This window comes from Lonchura striata, chromosome 8, assembly GCF_050655825.1.
Source record: "Lonchura striata isolate lonStrDom1 chromosome 8, ASM5065582v1, whole genome shotgun sequence".
NCBI lineage: Eukaryota > Metazoa > Chordata > Aves > Passeriformes > Estrildidae > Lonchura > Lonchura striata.
The window spans coordinates 15,055,544-15,073,179 of record NC_140710.1 but is presented as its reverse complement, the minus strand read 5'-3'; the positions used below and the strand labels follow the sequence as shown (position 1 = coordinate 15,073,179).

The window sequence follows — 17,636 nt, the reverse complement described above, 5'->3', positions numbered from 1 at the left end:
ACGGATTGACAAAACTTTTCCTAGATCTGGCCTGAAATTTAAGGGACTAATGATAAACAAAAGCCTTTATATGCCTTCAGAAGAGGTAAATGCTATAAATCAATGCAATGCTGAAGAGTTGTCAGGCATTCCCTGAAAAGGATGAATGGGAACATTAAGGGACAAGTGGTGGTTTAAGGCAAGTGTCCTGGTGCACACATTACCTGAAGGGCTTTACTGGTTCAGACCAAGGTTCTCATATCCTGTTTCTGACAAAGGCCAACTGACATCTGCAGAAGACAAAAACAAGGTTCTATGCTCCTGATGTACTTCACATCACCCACCTATTGGCAACTCAGTAGATTAATCAATTTTCAGATTAATGATTTTTCTATCCCTAGTTCTTCTAAGCATTTCAATCATCATTTCATGCTGGGACATTGTGTTGTACAGTCCACCAGTTTGCTTCAGCATTTTTGAGGCTATCAAGCAGCAGTTATTTAATTTTTGATTTGTTTCCTACAACTTGTATAATAGGGATTCCTTGCTCACTTTATCCATAGATACAGGCTCCTACCATTCCTTTCCTGAGATATTCTCCCAAGTCTGGTGACCCTTGGTCTACTTTATTATCCCCATATAGGGAGATGCTCCATTTCTTTAATTATTCTCAGCAGCCACAGATCTTTTCCAAGTCTGCTATAACATGTTCCATGATGAAGGGCAAGAAAGGCCAACACAGCAGAACTGCTGCACCCAATAGAAAACAAAATATTCTCATGTGGTTCATAAATTGTTTTTAACATGCATTTTTGGCCATTGTTGAGAATTGATCAGCAGTTTCCACAGAGATAACTTCTGTAACCCCAAGAATCCTGCCTCAGTGAAGACAGCCATTTTTGAATTTAACATATGTAAACTTGAGATTGTTTTTCTCTTAATACATTTAGATATGACAAGTTTCACCTGCCATTACCCAGTCACTTGGTATTGTGAGATTCTTCCCCTGAAAAGCTCATTATCATCAAACAATGCACAATAATCTCTAAACAAATAGGAAAGTACATATCACAAGTTCAAACTACAAATTAATGTTCAGTAAAATATACAAGTAACAATTCAAATCACAGTCTTCAAAAGATTGAGATTTTTTCCTAGCTAATTAACAACCTACAAACCTGAAAAACATTACAAATCACATTCAGCTGCCATTCAGCCCTCTCTCTAAAGCATTAGAAGGAGCAGAAATCAGTTGTAAATGAGGAGATACCTGCAGAGGTCACACTATGAGGTTATTTTTCAAAAGCCCACACAGCCTCAACACTCAATGACTTAAACTCTGCTATTCAAAATACATTAAAACTGTTCCCAAACAATAGCACTTTTTGTTTAGTTGGGTTTTTAAACAGACTTCTTTAGAATTTAAGTTTAAATGTACATATACACTTGAATAAAATGCAAAAGAATTCCCTGGGTACCGCTGTATCCAGTGTGACATCAGTTTCACTATTAACAACTGTCTACTCCTCACCAAATCCCCCCGACTTAAACCAACCTTACAATGTGGCTTTACTGAAGACTGGTCAAGCAATGGGTTTTTTTTACAGCTGAAACTATAGCTAGAAAAAATTCTACTATGTGATGTTACAATTTTGAGACCATACAGTTTCAGTCAGCGTGGCAGCAACACTGTCCTCTTCAGTGAAAGTGCTGTGAAACCATACAATAACAATTTCTTTTGGGATAAACACAGCAAGAGCACAAAGGCAATGGGAAAATGGAGGAATATCAGATTCACTGTCCAGTTCCTATCTCATTTCAGTAAAGCTGTGCCTAACTTGCCTTTATAATTTGTATGCAACAATACATCTGTTTAGTGTTTTATGTTCTCCTGATAACACCACTTTCTGCAAGAATTTATGAGACACAAGAGTGCATCATCCTGAACTCATTTTGTTCCCAACCATTTGTGAAATTATTAACCAACTGGCTTTTGTGTGCACTGGATAAGAAACAACCATTTTGCACATTTAAAGTTTGCAAAACTTCAAGCAGAGTTTTTCATAATGGGCTTTCTGTTTGTTTGTTTGATTGGAGGCCCATTTTCCTAGCATAAATTTCACTACAGTAGAGTTTAAAAACACTGTTCATGCAGACACGAATGCATGAATACAATTATATTATTTGTTGATTTAATGTTCAATTTATATTGTGTAGTTTCCAAAACAGAAAAATTTGTTCAGAGACTAAATTTAACAGGCTCTAAATTACTTGGACCTATTGAGTTCCTATTCTTCCCTAAAGCCAAGCTTGCACAGACTCTTGGCATCTTTCAGTTGTCTATCCTCACCCTGCAGGTTGTTATGTCTAAAAATACAGTAATTGTATTACTGCATATACAGTGCTGTGTTTGAGTGCCCAGGCCAAATTAGCTTAAGATGGTATTTGTAACTGAAACTCATTTCCTCTGAGGGATTACAAACACTCTGCCACGTTCTGAAGCAACAGGTTTATGACAGTAGAGTTAAGAGGACAAGTGAGACTGGAAAGCATCAAAAATTCTACACTGTTATTCTGACCTTCTGTACTTCCTCTGTTTTCAGAACCAGACTTTGAAAAAAATCACCCTAAGCCTTTTTGTATGCTTTCTTATGCAATTTTTCACCCTCATTTTTTTCAGAGAGAGGGAGAAGTTCTCTCATTAATTTTAGAGTCCTGACTTTTATTAAACTTACAATGTTTTTGGAGTAGCAGTAAGGCTTTGCAACAACCCCAACATAGTTATCATGGGGAATAATTAATACACTTTTAATTTCAGCATCTGGCAAAGGGAGCAAGAGAGAAAGTGAAATCGTCTCTTGTTCTGAGAGAAGTTTCTTATATTTATCATAGCTCAGAAACCTAAATTTGCACTAACAAGAGTGTGTTCGTTAGTTGGCCTGTGATAAGTGGAGCACCAGACCAAAAAGAAACCACAAAAATTTGTATCCATTCATACAGGATTATTCAGTATCTTTCCTCTTCCATCACTTTATTCTGAAGCAAGCTGGCAGTATGCTTCCATGAATCATGTCTACAAAGGTCTGCTATCCATTCACACAGATGTCAGTGAAGTATTCCATTTGCAGTATCTCATAAGGGGTTTTTAGTGACGTCCTTCCCTGACTGGTCCACAAATTCCAGTAACAGAAATACTGCAGCAAGATTTCCACTTAAACATAAGGCCATATATTGTCATTAGAAAAGGAACACTGTTAAAATATTATCAATTTCAGTTCTGTGGTTTCAGATCAATACAGCAAGTCTTCAACGAAGAAATAAGACTCCTTGAAAGACTACATTTCATATTTGCAAGGGGGGGTAAAAAATATGGGAAAAAATCAATATATGAGAGGTTGTTTTCAAGAACATTATGAAATGTTATCATCTTACAAGCAATTTTACATGCCTTTTCTGTTACCAGCAACATTTACTGTATGCTGCTCTCCTAAGCTGATTTTATTTTACTTACTGCTGAGTAAGTGGCATTCAAGTTGCCCACAGGAAGAAAAAATGGAAGTGTCAAAAGGAGGTTAAATTCTTGAAATAGCCAGTGAGCTCCTAGGACTGACAGACTACTGCTTATTTGAGGAGTCAAATAATAAGCATAACATATTTGTCCATATACACATTAAACACTGGAAAGTCTTTAATAGCATGACTTTATTATGAAGTACTGTGCAGAAATTATACACTGTCTCTAAAACAGTCATTGGTGTTCTCAACATACACTCTTCTGAAATGTCAGTTTAATAAGCTTACTTCCAATTAATATAAAATGTATCTGACTCTATAAAGGGTTTAATTTCAATGCATACTGAGCATAATTTATTAAATAATTAACAAACCATATGGACAAATAACTAAAAATATGTCAATCATTTAAGCCAAACTATAAAGATTCTCTCAGCACAAGGATGACTACAGGACTTCAAGGGAAGAAATTTCTCCTTATTTCATGTGAAGACAAACAAATGACACAGAAAGAAGACCTGTAAATCTCTATTTGTAGTCACTTCAGGACAATACACATCATGAACAGACTCATGCTTAAACCTACATCATAAATGCAACACTTCAGCAATGTTAAGTGAGCTGTGGATCAAAAGCTGGTCAGAACAGGCTTAAAGAAGCCAAGTCCATGCCCCCAGAGAGGCTGCAGTGGCCTGAGTAAGCATCCTGGCTGATTCAAACCTAATTCATGGAGCTTTAACAGGGTAAGGGAGACAAAGCAGTTCTCTGTCAGGTGGTACAATACAGTTTATTCTCCATAGCAACATGTATCAAATTTTGTTAAGAATTACCAAGTTTAAACTCAAATATAAATGCAAACAGTAGCTTTTAGTACATATACAAGTTTGTAATGTCACATACCTGCAATGCACTTGTGAAGGACACAGATCAAACACACTGTATTGTTTTGGTGTTAGGATGGCTCTTTTGGGTATTTTAAAAATACAAAGACATGTGCCATTTCCACACACATAAGCTGATCAGCTACATCCTTGTGACTGCACAGAGAGGAGAGGCAGAAGAGCTACTGCAGGCTTCCATGCTTGATGGCCTACAGTGATCCACAGCAGTAACCTCCTACCATCACATCATTGCTTTTCTTGCTGTGAATCATCCCAAGGCCTGCAGCCCCAACCTTCCTCCTGCTTCATGTACAGACTATGTAAAACATGGGAAAATTACTCTGCCCAACAGACTGTTTTATTTGATTGTTACTCCATGTTAAAGGCTGCCCTTTACAGTCTGTAAAGGTTGTCCTGTTCAGTCAGTGGTTCACAAATTAACCTGTAAAATGGCAAAAAGCTCAATAAAATTGTTCTTCATTCTAGCACCGTAGCCAAGGCTCACAAAGCATAAAAAGGAAAATTTCCACAAAACACACAAACAAGGAAAGTCATGTGCACTTTGTTGATCCAGTGGTTGTCAGACCACTCACGGCAAGAAATCTTAAATTTTCATTAGAAAATGTCACTTCAGCAGTTGGCATTCTCAAATGTTCTTCTTGGATGTCCATGTTAAAAAACCCAGAAATAACGCACCCCCCTACACACAACCCCAAAACAAAACACCAAACCAGTAATTTTTACACCAACACAAAGTTTAGCTCTTTATCAACTAATCATAAAAGACAGTGTCACTGCATAGTTTCATTCCAACTATTAGGAAATAAACCCCCTAGTCACAAGACTGCCACCAGAATCTTCAGTATGTGCATCTACCACACACAATTGTCAAGTACAAGACATTTACACTGACATTTTCTGGTCACAACAACCCCTTTATTAAAAAAAACCCAAAAACCCAAAAAAACCCCAAAAGTATTCATACCACAGGAAAATTATGAAGGATGCAACTGAAATTACTAAATAGAACAAGACTAGACAATTTTGAAATCAATGCATTTTGATTCTTGAACATCACAGGCTTTTTAGCTCCTCAAATTCATTGTAACAAGGTTTTAACCAAGTGAAAAAGAACAACCTCTTTTTCTGTAGAAAAGCTAACTTAGGTTCCTATTTAATTGTGGAACCTATTACAGTAAAGGTTGAAGGATTTTAACAGAATTTGCAGAGTTTGCAGACAAGCAATTCCATCAAGGCCAGAAAACTCATCCAATTCAATTCCTGGATATCTGAGAGGATGTTCATATACGTTTCTTTTGCATAGTAATTATCTCTAGATTATATTTACATTCAAATACTTAATATATAAAGTATAAGAAATATAGAAACAATCACTTTATTTCATATATGCTGCTGTTGTATGAATACTTGACAGATTTTGTTGCTTAAGTGTCATGTCAGACATTCCGCAGGTTCTCATATTTAAAAAGCACATTATTTGTTATTTTTATTTCCACATTGTTTTAAGATAAATAATGAGAAGAAGTCTAAAAAAAGTTTACCATTTTCCTAGATTCATTCTTGAAAATTAAAATTTCAATCTCAACATTTAAAACCTTTTCTCATCGTTTCCATCAAAACAACTATCTTGTATGAGTATTTTATAGCACCAGTTTACGAAATTACATATCATTACTTAGTTAGTATGTGTTTTCAATTGCAACCTTGACACAGACTCCCATCCCCAAAGCGTGCACATATTGAAAACCTCCACAAAATCACCACCAGTGCTCCTTAGTCACTCAGTTTCCAAGGGCTTTTCATTATGAATTAAAACAAGGAATAAAACCTTGCTTTAATTTCAATATCTTCATTCTTCCTTCACACACTTTTTTTCCTTTAAACTTGATATGTGAATAATTTATAATTTATTTCTCTTTCTTAATTCTCCTACTAAGACTGCCTTGCCATCTTCAATCAAATTTAAGTAGGCGCATAAAAATCAGTAGAACAATGCTTTGGGTTGTTCCAGCAACCACAAATGTTTAGAAAAATGCCCCCAAAAGCATGTCAGCAAGACCATATTTTTCAGAGTATGGTTTTGAAAGCACAAACAGGAAAACCAGAAGAGAATACATTTAAATGTTTTGCTCTTTGATTTATCATTTCTTTGTGCTAAATCAACACCTCAGTTTTATGCTGATTTTTTATATCAGAAAGGAAAGAAAGGTTTAATGGTATTGTAGAGGGTAAATGACAAAGCAATAAGAATCAGAAGCAAGTCCATTTTGAGTGTTAAACTAGTGAAGCCAGCCTTGAAAACAAGCATATTCCCCAATACTCACTGACTTTTTGTTGGGATCAGAAAGACTGTGGGCAGCTCACAGATAATGACATCAAGTGTGCTTTAACTTCATGCTCCAAGCTCTGATTCCTGCTGGTGGAGGAGCTGGATACAGCTCTGGTTGCTACCCTGGCTATCACTGGGGTGATAACTCTCCCATCAGAGTGCCAGGTACACTGCTGGGAGAGCACTTCACACATTCTCTGCTAACTTCAATAGCTCTTCTATGACTTCTCCAGCCCTCTTATGCCCCTAAAAAGAAATTTTATTTCATCAACCATTCCAAAATCTTCCCTCAAAATGCAAAATTTTTTAATCAAAGCAGCTCCAATTGAATTCTGTGTAGAAGGTTTTACATAACCCTAGCTGCCTTGGCCATTGAATAGTTTCAAAGATAAAATTCAAGACTGTACCAGACATGACAGGTCATAAACACTGGTGTTTAAGTGTAAGCTTAGACAGGTATTTCTGGTCATTCAGCCTGTGCTTTTGGCTCAGAATGCACGTTTGTGGGGCAGTTCAAGGACTAAAATGAATCTTACTAGCCCAACTAGAAAGTAAGGCATTCTGGCATTTTTAGCCAAAACTACCTAGACTACTGTATACACAATCAACACAGACAGTAAGCCTTTGTTTACAGGCATAAATCAAGCAATATGCTAGAAATTGTATAGGGTGTTTTTTATAGCTTGATCAAACAAAAATACTAAAGACACTCCTGTTGAAGTTAACTTTAAACCTAAAGAGGCTCTGAGAAAACACCAGAGCAAGTTTTGCCCTCACTCAAATTGAGAGCAGCAGTGCAATTAGCACATTGGATAATAATGTGGACAGCAAAGGGAGAGACACCCAGAAATATTTTTTAAAAATATTTGTTTTGATGAAAAAAGAAAGACAGTAAATTTACAAAACATTCCAATTCCTACTAAATGCTTATACACCAAAAGGCCATTTTTATGACAGGAAGTCTTCAAACAGCAAATACACATCTACTCTTGAAATGTTATCTTTCAAAGTGAAATGGAGTTCAAAAACACACTCAGTCCAATCCCACTATACACAGTCTGAAGTCATCAAATTGGACATCAAGATCTAATCACTTCATCACAAAACAGCAAACTATTTATTAGGTACTTATCTTCAAAAGCTTGCCTTGTTAGCAGAATCAACAAACTTAATACAAAATAGCTACTCTGACTAAAAATCTATTAAAACAGTCTAAATTATTCTCAGATAAGAAGGAAGGCTTTGTAAGGGTCTTTTGTTTGGTTTAAATGTAAAAAACGGTTGAGAGGGTGGAAAGAGGGACAAACTCTAAGGCATTCAAGTGAGATGCTGAAAAACCTTGGCTCTGAAGTTCTGAGAGTGCAGCTGAAGTAAGATTTTACCAATAAAAAACTTCACTCAACTCCAGCATACAAAAACCCTAACATTATATGGCTTTGTTTCAAAAAATTCAGATCCTCATGCAAGCTATTTTGTGTGTCACATAAAAAACCACATCTTCAGAAAGCAATCACGTGCTTGCGCTCAAGTGTTTTGGTCAGGAGACAGGGTATAGGGTTCTTGTCCTTCAGCTTGGGAATAAAACCCTGGGAGATCTCAGTTTTACTGCAACCAATGGAAGGACACAGCTGGACTTAGCTTTTATAAATATTAATGCCCTTTTCTTGAAAGAATAAAAACTTTTGAATTACATAGTCCAAAAATAATATTCTCCCCAGTTTACGTCTGTCACTCAAATGCTGAAGGAGCCGAAATCTTAGTGCTTTGTTTCATTATGAAGGCAATTTTTTATCTATTTAATGTGTCAGAGTAAGATTCTATCATTTTTACATCCTATCTTTTGACTTTTACTCTAAATTTCTAAATCCTTCTTAGAATTAGTGAAATCCTTTGCTTAGAATGAATGATCAATACCAACTCCAATATAATCAATTGTTGATTAAGATTTTGTATATTAAAATCCATTGCAAATTCCATGTTTTGCAAAAAGAGACTTCTCATTCTCCCCAAGCTCTCCACAGAACTAATGCAAAGAAATGGAAATAACTAAAATACAGATACGCTATTCATGCAATCATCCCGAATATGTTCAACAACAATATATCCAGAAGAAAAGGTAACAGAAATACTGAAAGAGGAAAGATATACAGGGAAAAGATTCAAGAGGAAAAAAAAAATTAAACTGGATTCCCCCTTCATTTTGCAGAAAGCAAGATGCATAAGCATAATCTCTGTCCAATTGCTTGCCTTTTTGCACCTTTTTCAAAGTGAAATGAAATGCTACTGCCTTTCAATCCGCTGTGCAAGAAAGATCAATCCTATATTACAACATCAGAAAATACAGACAATCAGGGTGAGGAATATATACATAGATCATATTTATATTTCATAGCATTATACGTACAATAAATTTATATACTTCATACTCTTTCTCACCTACGTATTTTTATACATATTAGAAAAAAAGAAGAAGAAAATAAGATCATCTGAGTGAAAAGCCACTACAGAAGCAAATGGAGAATATATGCATTTTAATTTAAGGAACCTAAGAACCCATCTCCACACTCTTTACAGCTTTACAGCAATTATGCACAAGGTTTGCATAAACACTTCAAAATCATCAAAAGCTGTTTTATCAAAACAGCACTTAAGTTTTACATATGTTTCAACACAAATCAGTATTCAGAATTAAACAGCAGACTGATGGAAAAAAAAAAGGATGTCAGATGTCATTTTAATCTCTAACCAGATATAGAAAGTGGACATGAAGAAGGAAGACAAAGATGGGGCCAAAGTGATGGAAAGGTTCTTTCCAAATACTTCTTGTAATCTTTCACTGCTCTGGACTTCTAGCTACTCACAATGAATTTTATCAGTACCAGAAAACTTGAATATAATTATTATTGCAATAATGTTATTGAAACCATTATGACACAAGGATATTGCAAAGTAAGGACAGCAATAATATACTGAGTACTAGAGACAATAAAAAGACATGTGGATGCAGCTGGATTCTCTGCAGACACATCTGCAAACAATACCTGTATGGTCAAAGTATGCACTTAATTTAAAGCCCTAAGAAGTTTAACTATAGCAATGAAATAACCCCTCAGTAACAGACACTAAGTATGAAGCCAGTCCCTGACACTCATAGGCACATCCTGCAGTAACACTGATGTCCTGGTTGTCAGCATATTACCAACACAGAGCCATACAAATCTGTGCCACAGGAATGCTTCCATGAGTATTGACACTTGGTATCTTTAGGGTAGTGCCTGGGCATGCCAACTATAATCAGCATTTGAAATTACTCTGATAAAGGTAATTACTGCTAGGAATGCCAAATGGAGGGACTTGAGTTCTCTAGAACTTAAAAGCTCAAGTGTTGAGGAGCTGGGAGATGAATGAAGAACCAGCTGGACCAATTCCAGCAAGGAAAGAGGTTTGCTTTTCTCTCCTAAGTGGTGAAGACTTCTCTGAATGCCACTGTTCTCAAGATGCTGGGCTTTGAACACAACTTCACAGAGCCGCGGGTTTTCCGGGGAGCGGGAGATCCAACACAATGGACGGGCTTGAGCACCACATGAAGCTGAGGGTTTGAAAAAGATACTGCCTATCCCCCAGACTGCAGCTAAGAGTCTGTACATATTTATGAAAGGCTGCAGCCAGCTGGCCAAATTTCAGATACTTCTCTCAACACTGGAGTCCTTTCACTCAGTCTTTTATCTTCTATTTCCAGTTGAAAAAATAATGCAAATACACGTACTAGTTCAGCTATTTTTCTGCAGCATGGAACTCTCATTATGCTTGCCAGGCTAGTATTTCAGATACATAAACAGATTTCAAGCAAAGATCTTACCACTAGTTTAATACTGCTTTGACAAGGTTTAAATACACTTTAGATAAGTGACAAAAACTACAGATTGCACACAGTTACACAAAAAGACTGTCTTTTGATCCATTGAAGTAATAAATTGAAGATTCCACATGCAAAAGCCATCTATTTCCTAAGGAGAAGCAAGAACTTGAGAGAAGGCAAGAGAAGGCATTATTAGAAGACAAGACCAGTCTGGCCATAAGTCTAGCAGTGAGTGACTCATGGTTGCCAGTGAGTAGATATGGAAATTACTTCTCCATTAACTATCCCTAACTTAAATAGCCTGGGGCAATACAAAGCTACGCAAAGAAAAAAAAAAAATCCAGCTTCAAATATGTCAGTTTTCTGAAATACGGAAGAAAAAAAATTTCTACAATTTATTTCACTTCACATGTGTACAGAACTATAGAATGGCTTGGGTTGGAAGGGATTTCAAAGATCATTTAGTTCCAACATCCCCACCATGGGCAGGGACACCTCTCACTAGAGCAGGTTGCTCAGAGAGGCATAGGACCTGTCCTTAAATACTGCGAGGGATGGGGCATCCTTAACTTTCCTTGGCAACCATGATAAACTGGAAAGCAATGGTTTCATGTTATATTAAATCCGAGGTCTACATAGTTCACAAGGTCTCTTTTGGACAGGTAGTATATATATACTAGCCTAAGTGAGAGCTAAGGAAAAGACAGAAACTTCCAACTATTGGATTTCAGAGGTATATTGCAGATATGAAAATTTTACATGCTTTTGCCATGCTCAGAAGTAGAAAATAGACAAGAAAAACAAAGTGAGCATTGTCGTGCTATTACGCCATAATGCTATTGTTTTAGTTGCTTTAGAACAGAATAAATAAAGGCATCAAATGTATTTTTTTTTCCGATTTCCAGTCTTGTTACCACTTTTCCTTCTAGAGTGCTAAGCACAGTAGAAAAGCCTGACAGGTATTTCATTATTAAAATAACCCAATCTATCTTCCTAAGTAAAAAAACAATGATATGGAAGAAGAGCATGCAGAACTCCTTTGAACACTTTCTCCTGAAGTTGCCAGCCTTGAACTCACAGCTGAGCTATCTCACAGCTATCCTTACCAATTTTTATTATTGCATTAATTCACAATGAAGAACAAAGTACTCACATTCCTTTGACTGTCCCACAAGCCTTTTCTGTCCCGAAGAGGTGACTGCAAATATGCCTCTTCTCCAGGATTTCCATGGAGAATTGTACTATAGTTCTATGTGCTCTTCAACTTAAATTTGTGCCTTACTAAGTAACATAGCTATTACTGGCTCAAATCTGGCCTTTTTCAATGGAGAACCCAGAAAGATAGAGTGCCTTACCTGGTGATTACTTCATCCACTGCCCATGGCTGGAGGGACTGGAGGTGCTTTATCTGTTTTCTCAAATCCACTTAAACTTTCACAATTGCCCTCAAAATACCTCTAACAAAATATCCCCCTGTCAGATCACCAATTCTCCAAGTTACTTCACTAAAAGCACAATGCCTGCAAAGTAGGTCCAACAATATTGTAGTTCCTCACATGCAGTCTTTCAGAAGGGGAAAGATATTTTAGAAAGTTATGCCTCTTATTGCCACTGTTGGAACTGGCTGCTGGGGTACCAGCAAACAGTGGTGAGATCAAGTCACAGACCCCATCAGAAAGTCTGAGCTGCCTTGATGTGTGCTTGGAAATGTGCACACCTCTGTACTAGTCAAAGTTCAGACATTACCAATTTCACAGAAAACAGAACACAAACAGCTGTAACATTTATTCCCCAAAAAGCTGTAAAAAATATAAAAACCACAAACAACAACATAAATAAAAAGTAGAACAACATTTACACTATTGTTCAATAACACAGTTTTCAATGGGAAGTACAATTGTAGTACGAGAGTAGTTTAAAAATTATTCTGAGACTGCCTGGGACAACCAGAGGCATGGTGAAAGGGAACAGTAAGAGGGAACCAAGTGAAAAAGTGTGATAAAACCAGCAAGACAAAGTGGAAGAAAGTTCCACTGGATGGGGAAGAAGCACCATTACAATTCTTTTTTCATGAAACCCAGCATACAATAAAACAGCTTCTGAAGGAATGCCTTGGGCTACTCAAGAGCAAATAATAGCTACTGTGTAACAGGGCAATATTTAGGAAAAAATCTAGGAAATTATTTGCATAGCTGTGTGTGGCCAGACCTGCCAACAATCACAAACTCCTCTTTATAATGTTCTATGTCCCTCTTTATAAATGCTCAATTGCAAAAATAACAATATGCTAAGGAACCATGTGTGCTATACTAGAACAGACAACTTAATACATTTTCTGAGGGATTTCCCAACAACATACAACAGGAGATTTTTTATTTCTAAATAAAGGAAACATGAAATGCCTATCATTTCATCATCCCAGAGTATTTTATGTCCATAAAGCATAAGACTTAACCATTGGGAAATTAAATCCTTTAACTTCAAGGGAACAGTGGTTTATTAGGCACACAGTTCTTAGAAAGATACTACCCCAGCAAGGGTAGTAGGAAACTGCCTTAATTTTTTTTTTACATCTGTCAATAAATCATAAATAAATTTTCTTATGTGGGCTGATGAAAAGAGCCTTAGCCTTTCAAACAATTTAAGTATTTTTAAACAAAAAAAAAAAAAAAAAAAAGGGAAAAAGTAAAAAGTAAAATATTACGGATTTCTTTAAATGACAGACTTCCATACTCTGGATTCAAGGTGCTGAATTAACAGATATGAGCCATTATTTTGTTATCACTTAACAGAAGAAACACTCCCACATTACAGCTATGAAGTTTTTCAACATGATCTGAAGCAGGTTCAATCCTTGCTTTCCCTGTTATGGTATATTCTGTTTCTCAGACAAAGCCTTTTTCCAATGCAATATGGAAACATCACTAAAGTGCTAGAAAGCAGCATTATTGTTTCATTTCCCCCAAAGAGCAATCCTTCTCCACCTCCTATCCTCACCTTCTCTCATCAGTCCTACAGACTTCAATCCTCAAATGAGACACTGTCTTCTCCCACTTTCCTAGCCAAACCTGAAGTGCATCTACTGCTTGGTGTTTAAAACACTATTTAAACAGAAGAACTAGAACACATAAGAACTTAGCTCTTCCTTCTCCCCACCAATAGATTACAAAATCTTGTGGAGGGAAGAGAAGATTGATTACATCCAGCTGGATCATTTTTTTGATCCAACGCACCACAAATACTAATGACAATGCAGGAGATGGCATGGTACACATAAAACATATTAAATGCTAGGTCAATTTATACCGAAGGCAGAGCTGCACTCCAAAACCCAAAAGGGACAGCCAGACATTACTTCTGCTCTTCTGTTCCACGAACAACAGTTAAACCTCAACATTTGCCTTTCATGTGCAATATTCTCTATTAGACCTGTGCATTCCTAGAGCTAGGGCACATACCTACACCATGCTTAAATAAAAACTTTAAAGTTCTCACTGGCAATTAGGGACAGCTTAGTCTGGAGAGCATGCAAATTTATCATGTAAACTTGAAAATAATATGAAAGATTAATAGCTGTAGGTAGAAATCTCACAAAAAACATATTTCAAATTGTTCACATTCTGCTTGTGATCTCACCACTACAAACTGCTTGTACATAGCTGCGAAGAAGTTAATATTTTGATTTACCTTCTTTAATTAGGAAGTCATTTTTCATATGAAAAAGCCCACATGTTTATAAATACCCTTTTAAAGGATCATAGCAATTTTGTCAACAAAAAGCAGCAGCATTTGTAATGGTCATTTGCTTATATGTCCTTCACTTCTCAACTAAGAAGCCTGCCAGGGTGACCAAGCTTACCCATATAAAGTTTTAGAGAAAAAAAAAAGTGGTTCCTATTCCTTTTTCACCCTGAAACACACTCCAATTTCACTTTATAGGCAAGATATTTTAAGTTATTAAACTGAAATTAGGGCCCCCAATTGTTCACTACAGAATTTGGAGTTGCTCATATGAGAAGGATTTGGATAAAGCCCTTTCTGTCTGAAAGTACAGTTGAACATTTTTAGAACTGCTAATAAGACTGCACAATTATTTTCCTATCAAATCTGAAGTAATTTGGTTTTCCTAGCCAATGCCTAACTCTTACAAGAACTTTCCAAGATGACAGTTTATCATATGATACATCAATGTAAACACATGGCATAGCTCAAAACCCAGTCCCCAAACACTGTGTAACAAGATTTTTGACATAAAGCACCCACTGAAACAAAACTGAAAGAGCTACTTTGTCCTTACCCTCAAAGCATAGTATCACTCCACACATACCCACACCATTCTTTTAGGAGGCAGGGAAGAAAATTTGCATTCAAGTGTATTAGGCCAATTAAATACTTTGATCTGGAAAAAACATTTTCCACAATGCAGCTCGGGAGAAATCTAACCAATCATGATAGTAAAAAACAGCCATAATGAAAAATGAATATTTGCTAGTCATAAAATACATACCAGATGTGATAAGGGAGACATTCAGACAATTAGAAGCTTTTTAACAAGCATACTCTCATACAAAAAACTGGAATCTGAGTTCAAAGCTGCTGTAGAAAGTTCTTTTCCCCTTCCTTCCACAGGTTTTGGAGAGCCACCAGTAAGTTGCACACAAAGCAAATCTTTCCATTTTAATTTTAAGAAACTTCACAATAGTTTTCCCTTCTCCTCAAGAAAAAAAATCAGATTAGATTCTTGTCCCAAAGCAGTTTGAGTATTTTAATCCTCTAAATATGTAAGTTAAACATGTCCATCGCATATATATTAGGGAGGAAGAAGTTTTATCAGCAAAATTCTTTATTCTCACACACATTATGTTATCCTTTTCATGCCAAGAGATTTCCCTAAAGTAACACACACTGTCAGCAACAGAAGCATTGAAGCCATGGCTATGAACCACTTTAAAGCAGATGTATACAAAGTACCACTGAACCTTCAGCACTGTGGCAACACTTGCTTGCTTTATCTTCCATTTTCCTTAGTTTTCTTCTTCAAATGCTTGTTTACAGTTATTGAGACTGCAAAAAAATGCCTCAATTATAACTGGTAAGAACTTTCAGTTGAAAAGTATGCAGAGTAAGGGCCTCCCTCACCTCAGGCAACCAATGCAATTTTCAGGGCCCTAATCACTAATATGCAGTTCAGAGAGTGGAGAGGAAAAGAAATGCTGTGAAGTAAAATCCCAATGGCATTCATACAGTTCAACATTAAGTTATGTGGACTCTGTTAAAAACTCATTGTTAAACTTCCCATGTCACTCAAATCCACTTCTACTGTTAACACCAGAAGGAACACAATGTGCACTTTTCTTCCTACAAACTTCAATTTACTCTATTAACTACTGTTAATAATGTAAATATTTTGTATAGTTAAATAATAGGAGAAAGCAAATCCACAATGTTTGCAAACCAGTTCCTTATCTTGTATACACCAGAAGTCTCAGTGCTCTGTTTTCACAACTCCTAGGCACCACAAATTAGGTTGAGAATGGTGTTTTTTCACATCCAGGAGACCCTTAATTAAGCAATGTAAAATCTTTACAAGTTCTGCAGCCTTATGTACAACAGAAAAAGTAGTAAAATAAGTAAAATATTACCTATTAGGCAGATATTACTCTAAAAATATCCTTTCAGGCAGGAAAAGTAGAAGAAATTTTACACAAGAGATTTCTAGTTCACCGCTTTTCACTTTAGCACAGCTCAGTGACAGTCTAGGAAATCACTAACAACACTCAGTAAATGCAGAAAATAACATCCTACATTAAATGAGTGGTAAACAAATTACCCATTTGTCATTAAGAGCAAAATGTTTAGCTTTCTTTCCTTTACACCGTGCTTTCCATTACAGTGCCAAGCGTTAGTAAAAAGTCAGAATTAGGAATGAGATGTGAGGATGGTAATTGGCTGCAGCAGCAGCAGCACCAGCCTCGGTTCGGGCGCCGCGGCTGCTGCTCCCCTGCCTCGCCAGGTGCCCGAGGAGGCACCGGCAGGGCCGGGGGCCGCTGCCCACGGCCGGGGGCACCGCGGCTCTGCCAGAGCCCCTTCGGACACGGGAGACACGCCTGTCCTCCCAGCCCCGACCGCCCAGAGCAAACAGATGCGCTCAGAGGCCAAGGCTGCCGCGGACAGCCCCTGCTGCAGAGCAGCCGGCCCGCCCCGACCCGGTCCCGCGGCGCCGGGGCACGGCAGCGCCCGCGGCCGGGGCTGCCCCGGCCCGGCCCGGCTCCCGCAGCCCCCCGCGCCCCCGGCCGCGCCCGCCGCCGCTCACCCAGCTTGCCGCGGGACTCCTCCAGCTTCTGGATCTGGTTCTCCAGGAACAGCACGGCCACCCCGAACACCAGCACCGCCAGCAGCTGCAACTTGGGCGGCAGCATAATCCTGAGCAGCCCCATGAGCAGCAGCAGCAGCGCCGCCCGCCCGGGATCACGACATAACGCGGGGCCCGGCCCGCGGGGGCCGGCGGGAGCCGCGGCGACGGCGCGGCCGAGCAGGGACGGAGGGAGCGCGGCCGGGGGCGCGCACAGGGCCCGGGGGCGCGCACAGGGCCCGGCGCCGCCGCTCTCACATCGCCGCGCGCGGCCCGCAGCGCGCCCGCCCCGCCCGCGCGGCCCGGCCCGGCCCGGCCCCCGCCGCGCCCCGCCCCGCCCCGCCCGCCCTGCGCGCGCTGCTCGGCAACCGAACGCCCGGCCGCGCGCCCGCCCCCGCCCCCGCCGCCGCCGGCCGCGCTGGGCCCCGCCCCGCGGCCCCGCCATTGGGCGGCGCTGCCGCGGCCCCGCCCCTCGCGCTGTCCGATTGGCCCGGCGCGGGACTCGCCCCGCCTCCCCAGCCGCGCTGCGCCGCCGGAGCGGGGCGGTGTCCCGCCTCTATGCGTCCCTTTCTGATTGGAAGGCGCTGCTTGCGGTCCCGCCCATCCGCCCCTCCTCGTTGGGCACGGGCACCGCAGCCCGTGGGGAAAGCACAATGGTATTGGTCGGGCCGGCTGTCAGTCACCGGGCTGGGGCCGAGGTGC

At 39.1% G+C, this 17,636-nt stretch overlaps 1 protein-coding gene across 1 annotated transcript in view; it reads right to left on the bottom strand.

The window, feature by feature from the left end:
* The window catches only part of HS2ST1 (heparan sulfate 2-O-sulfotransferase 1), a 78,600-nt gene extending 61,391 nt beyond the window's left edge, over positions 1-17,209 (bottom strand). Inside the window, exon 1 of the mRNA XM_021526700.3 lies at positions 16,896-17,209. Coding sequence (XP_021382375.1) covers positions 16,896-17,019 — 124 coding nt within the window. The 5' untranslated portion in view covers positions 17,020-17,209. The remainder of the gene's footprint in view (positions 1-16,895) is intronic.
* Positions 17,210-17,636: the final 427 nt, after the last annotated feature.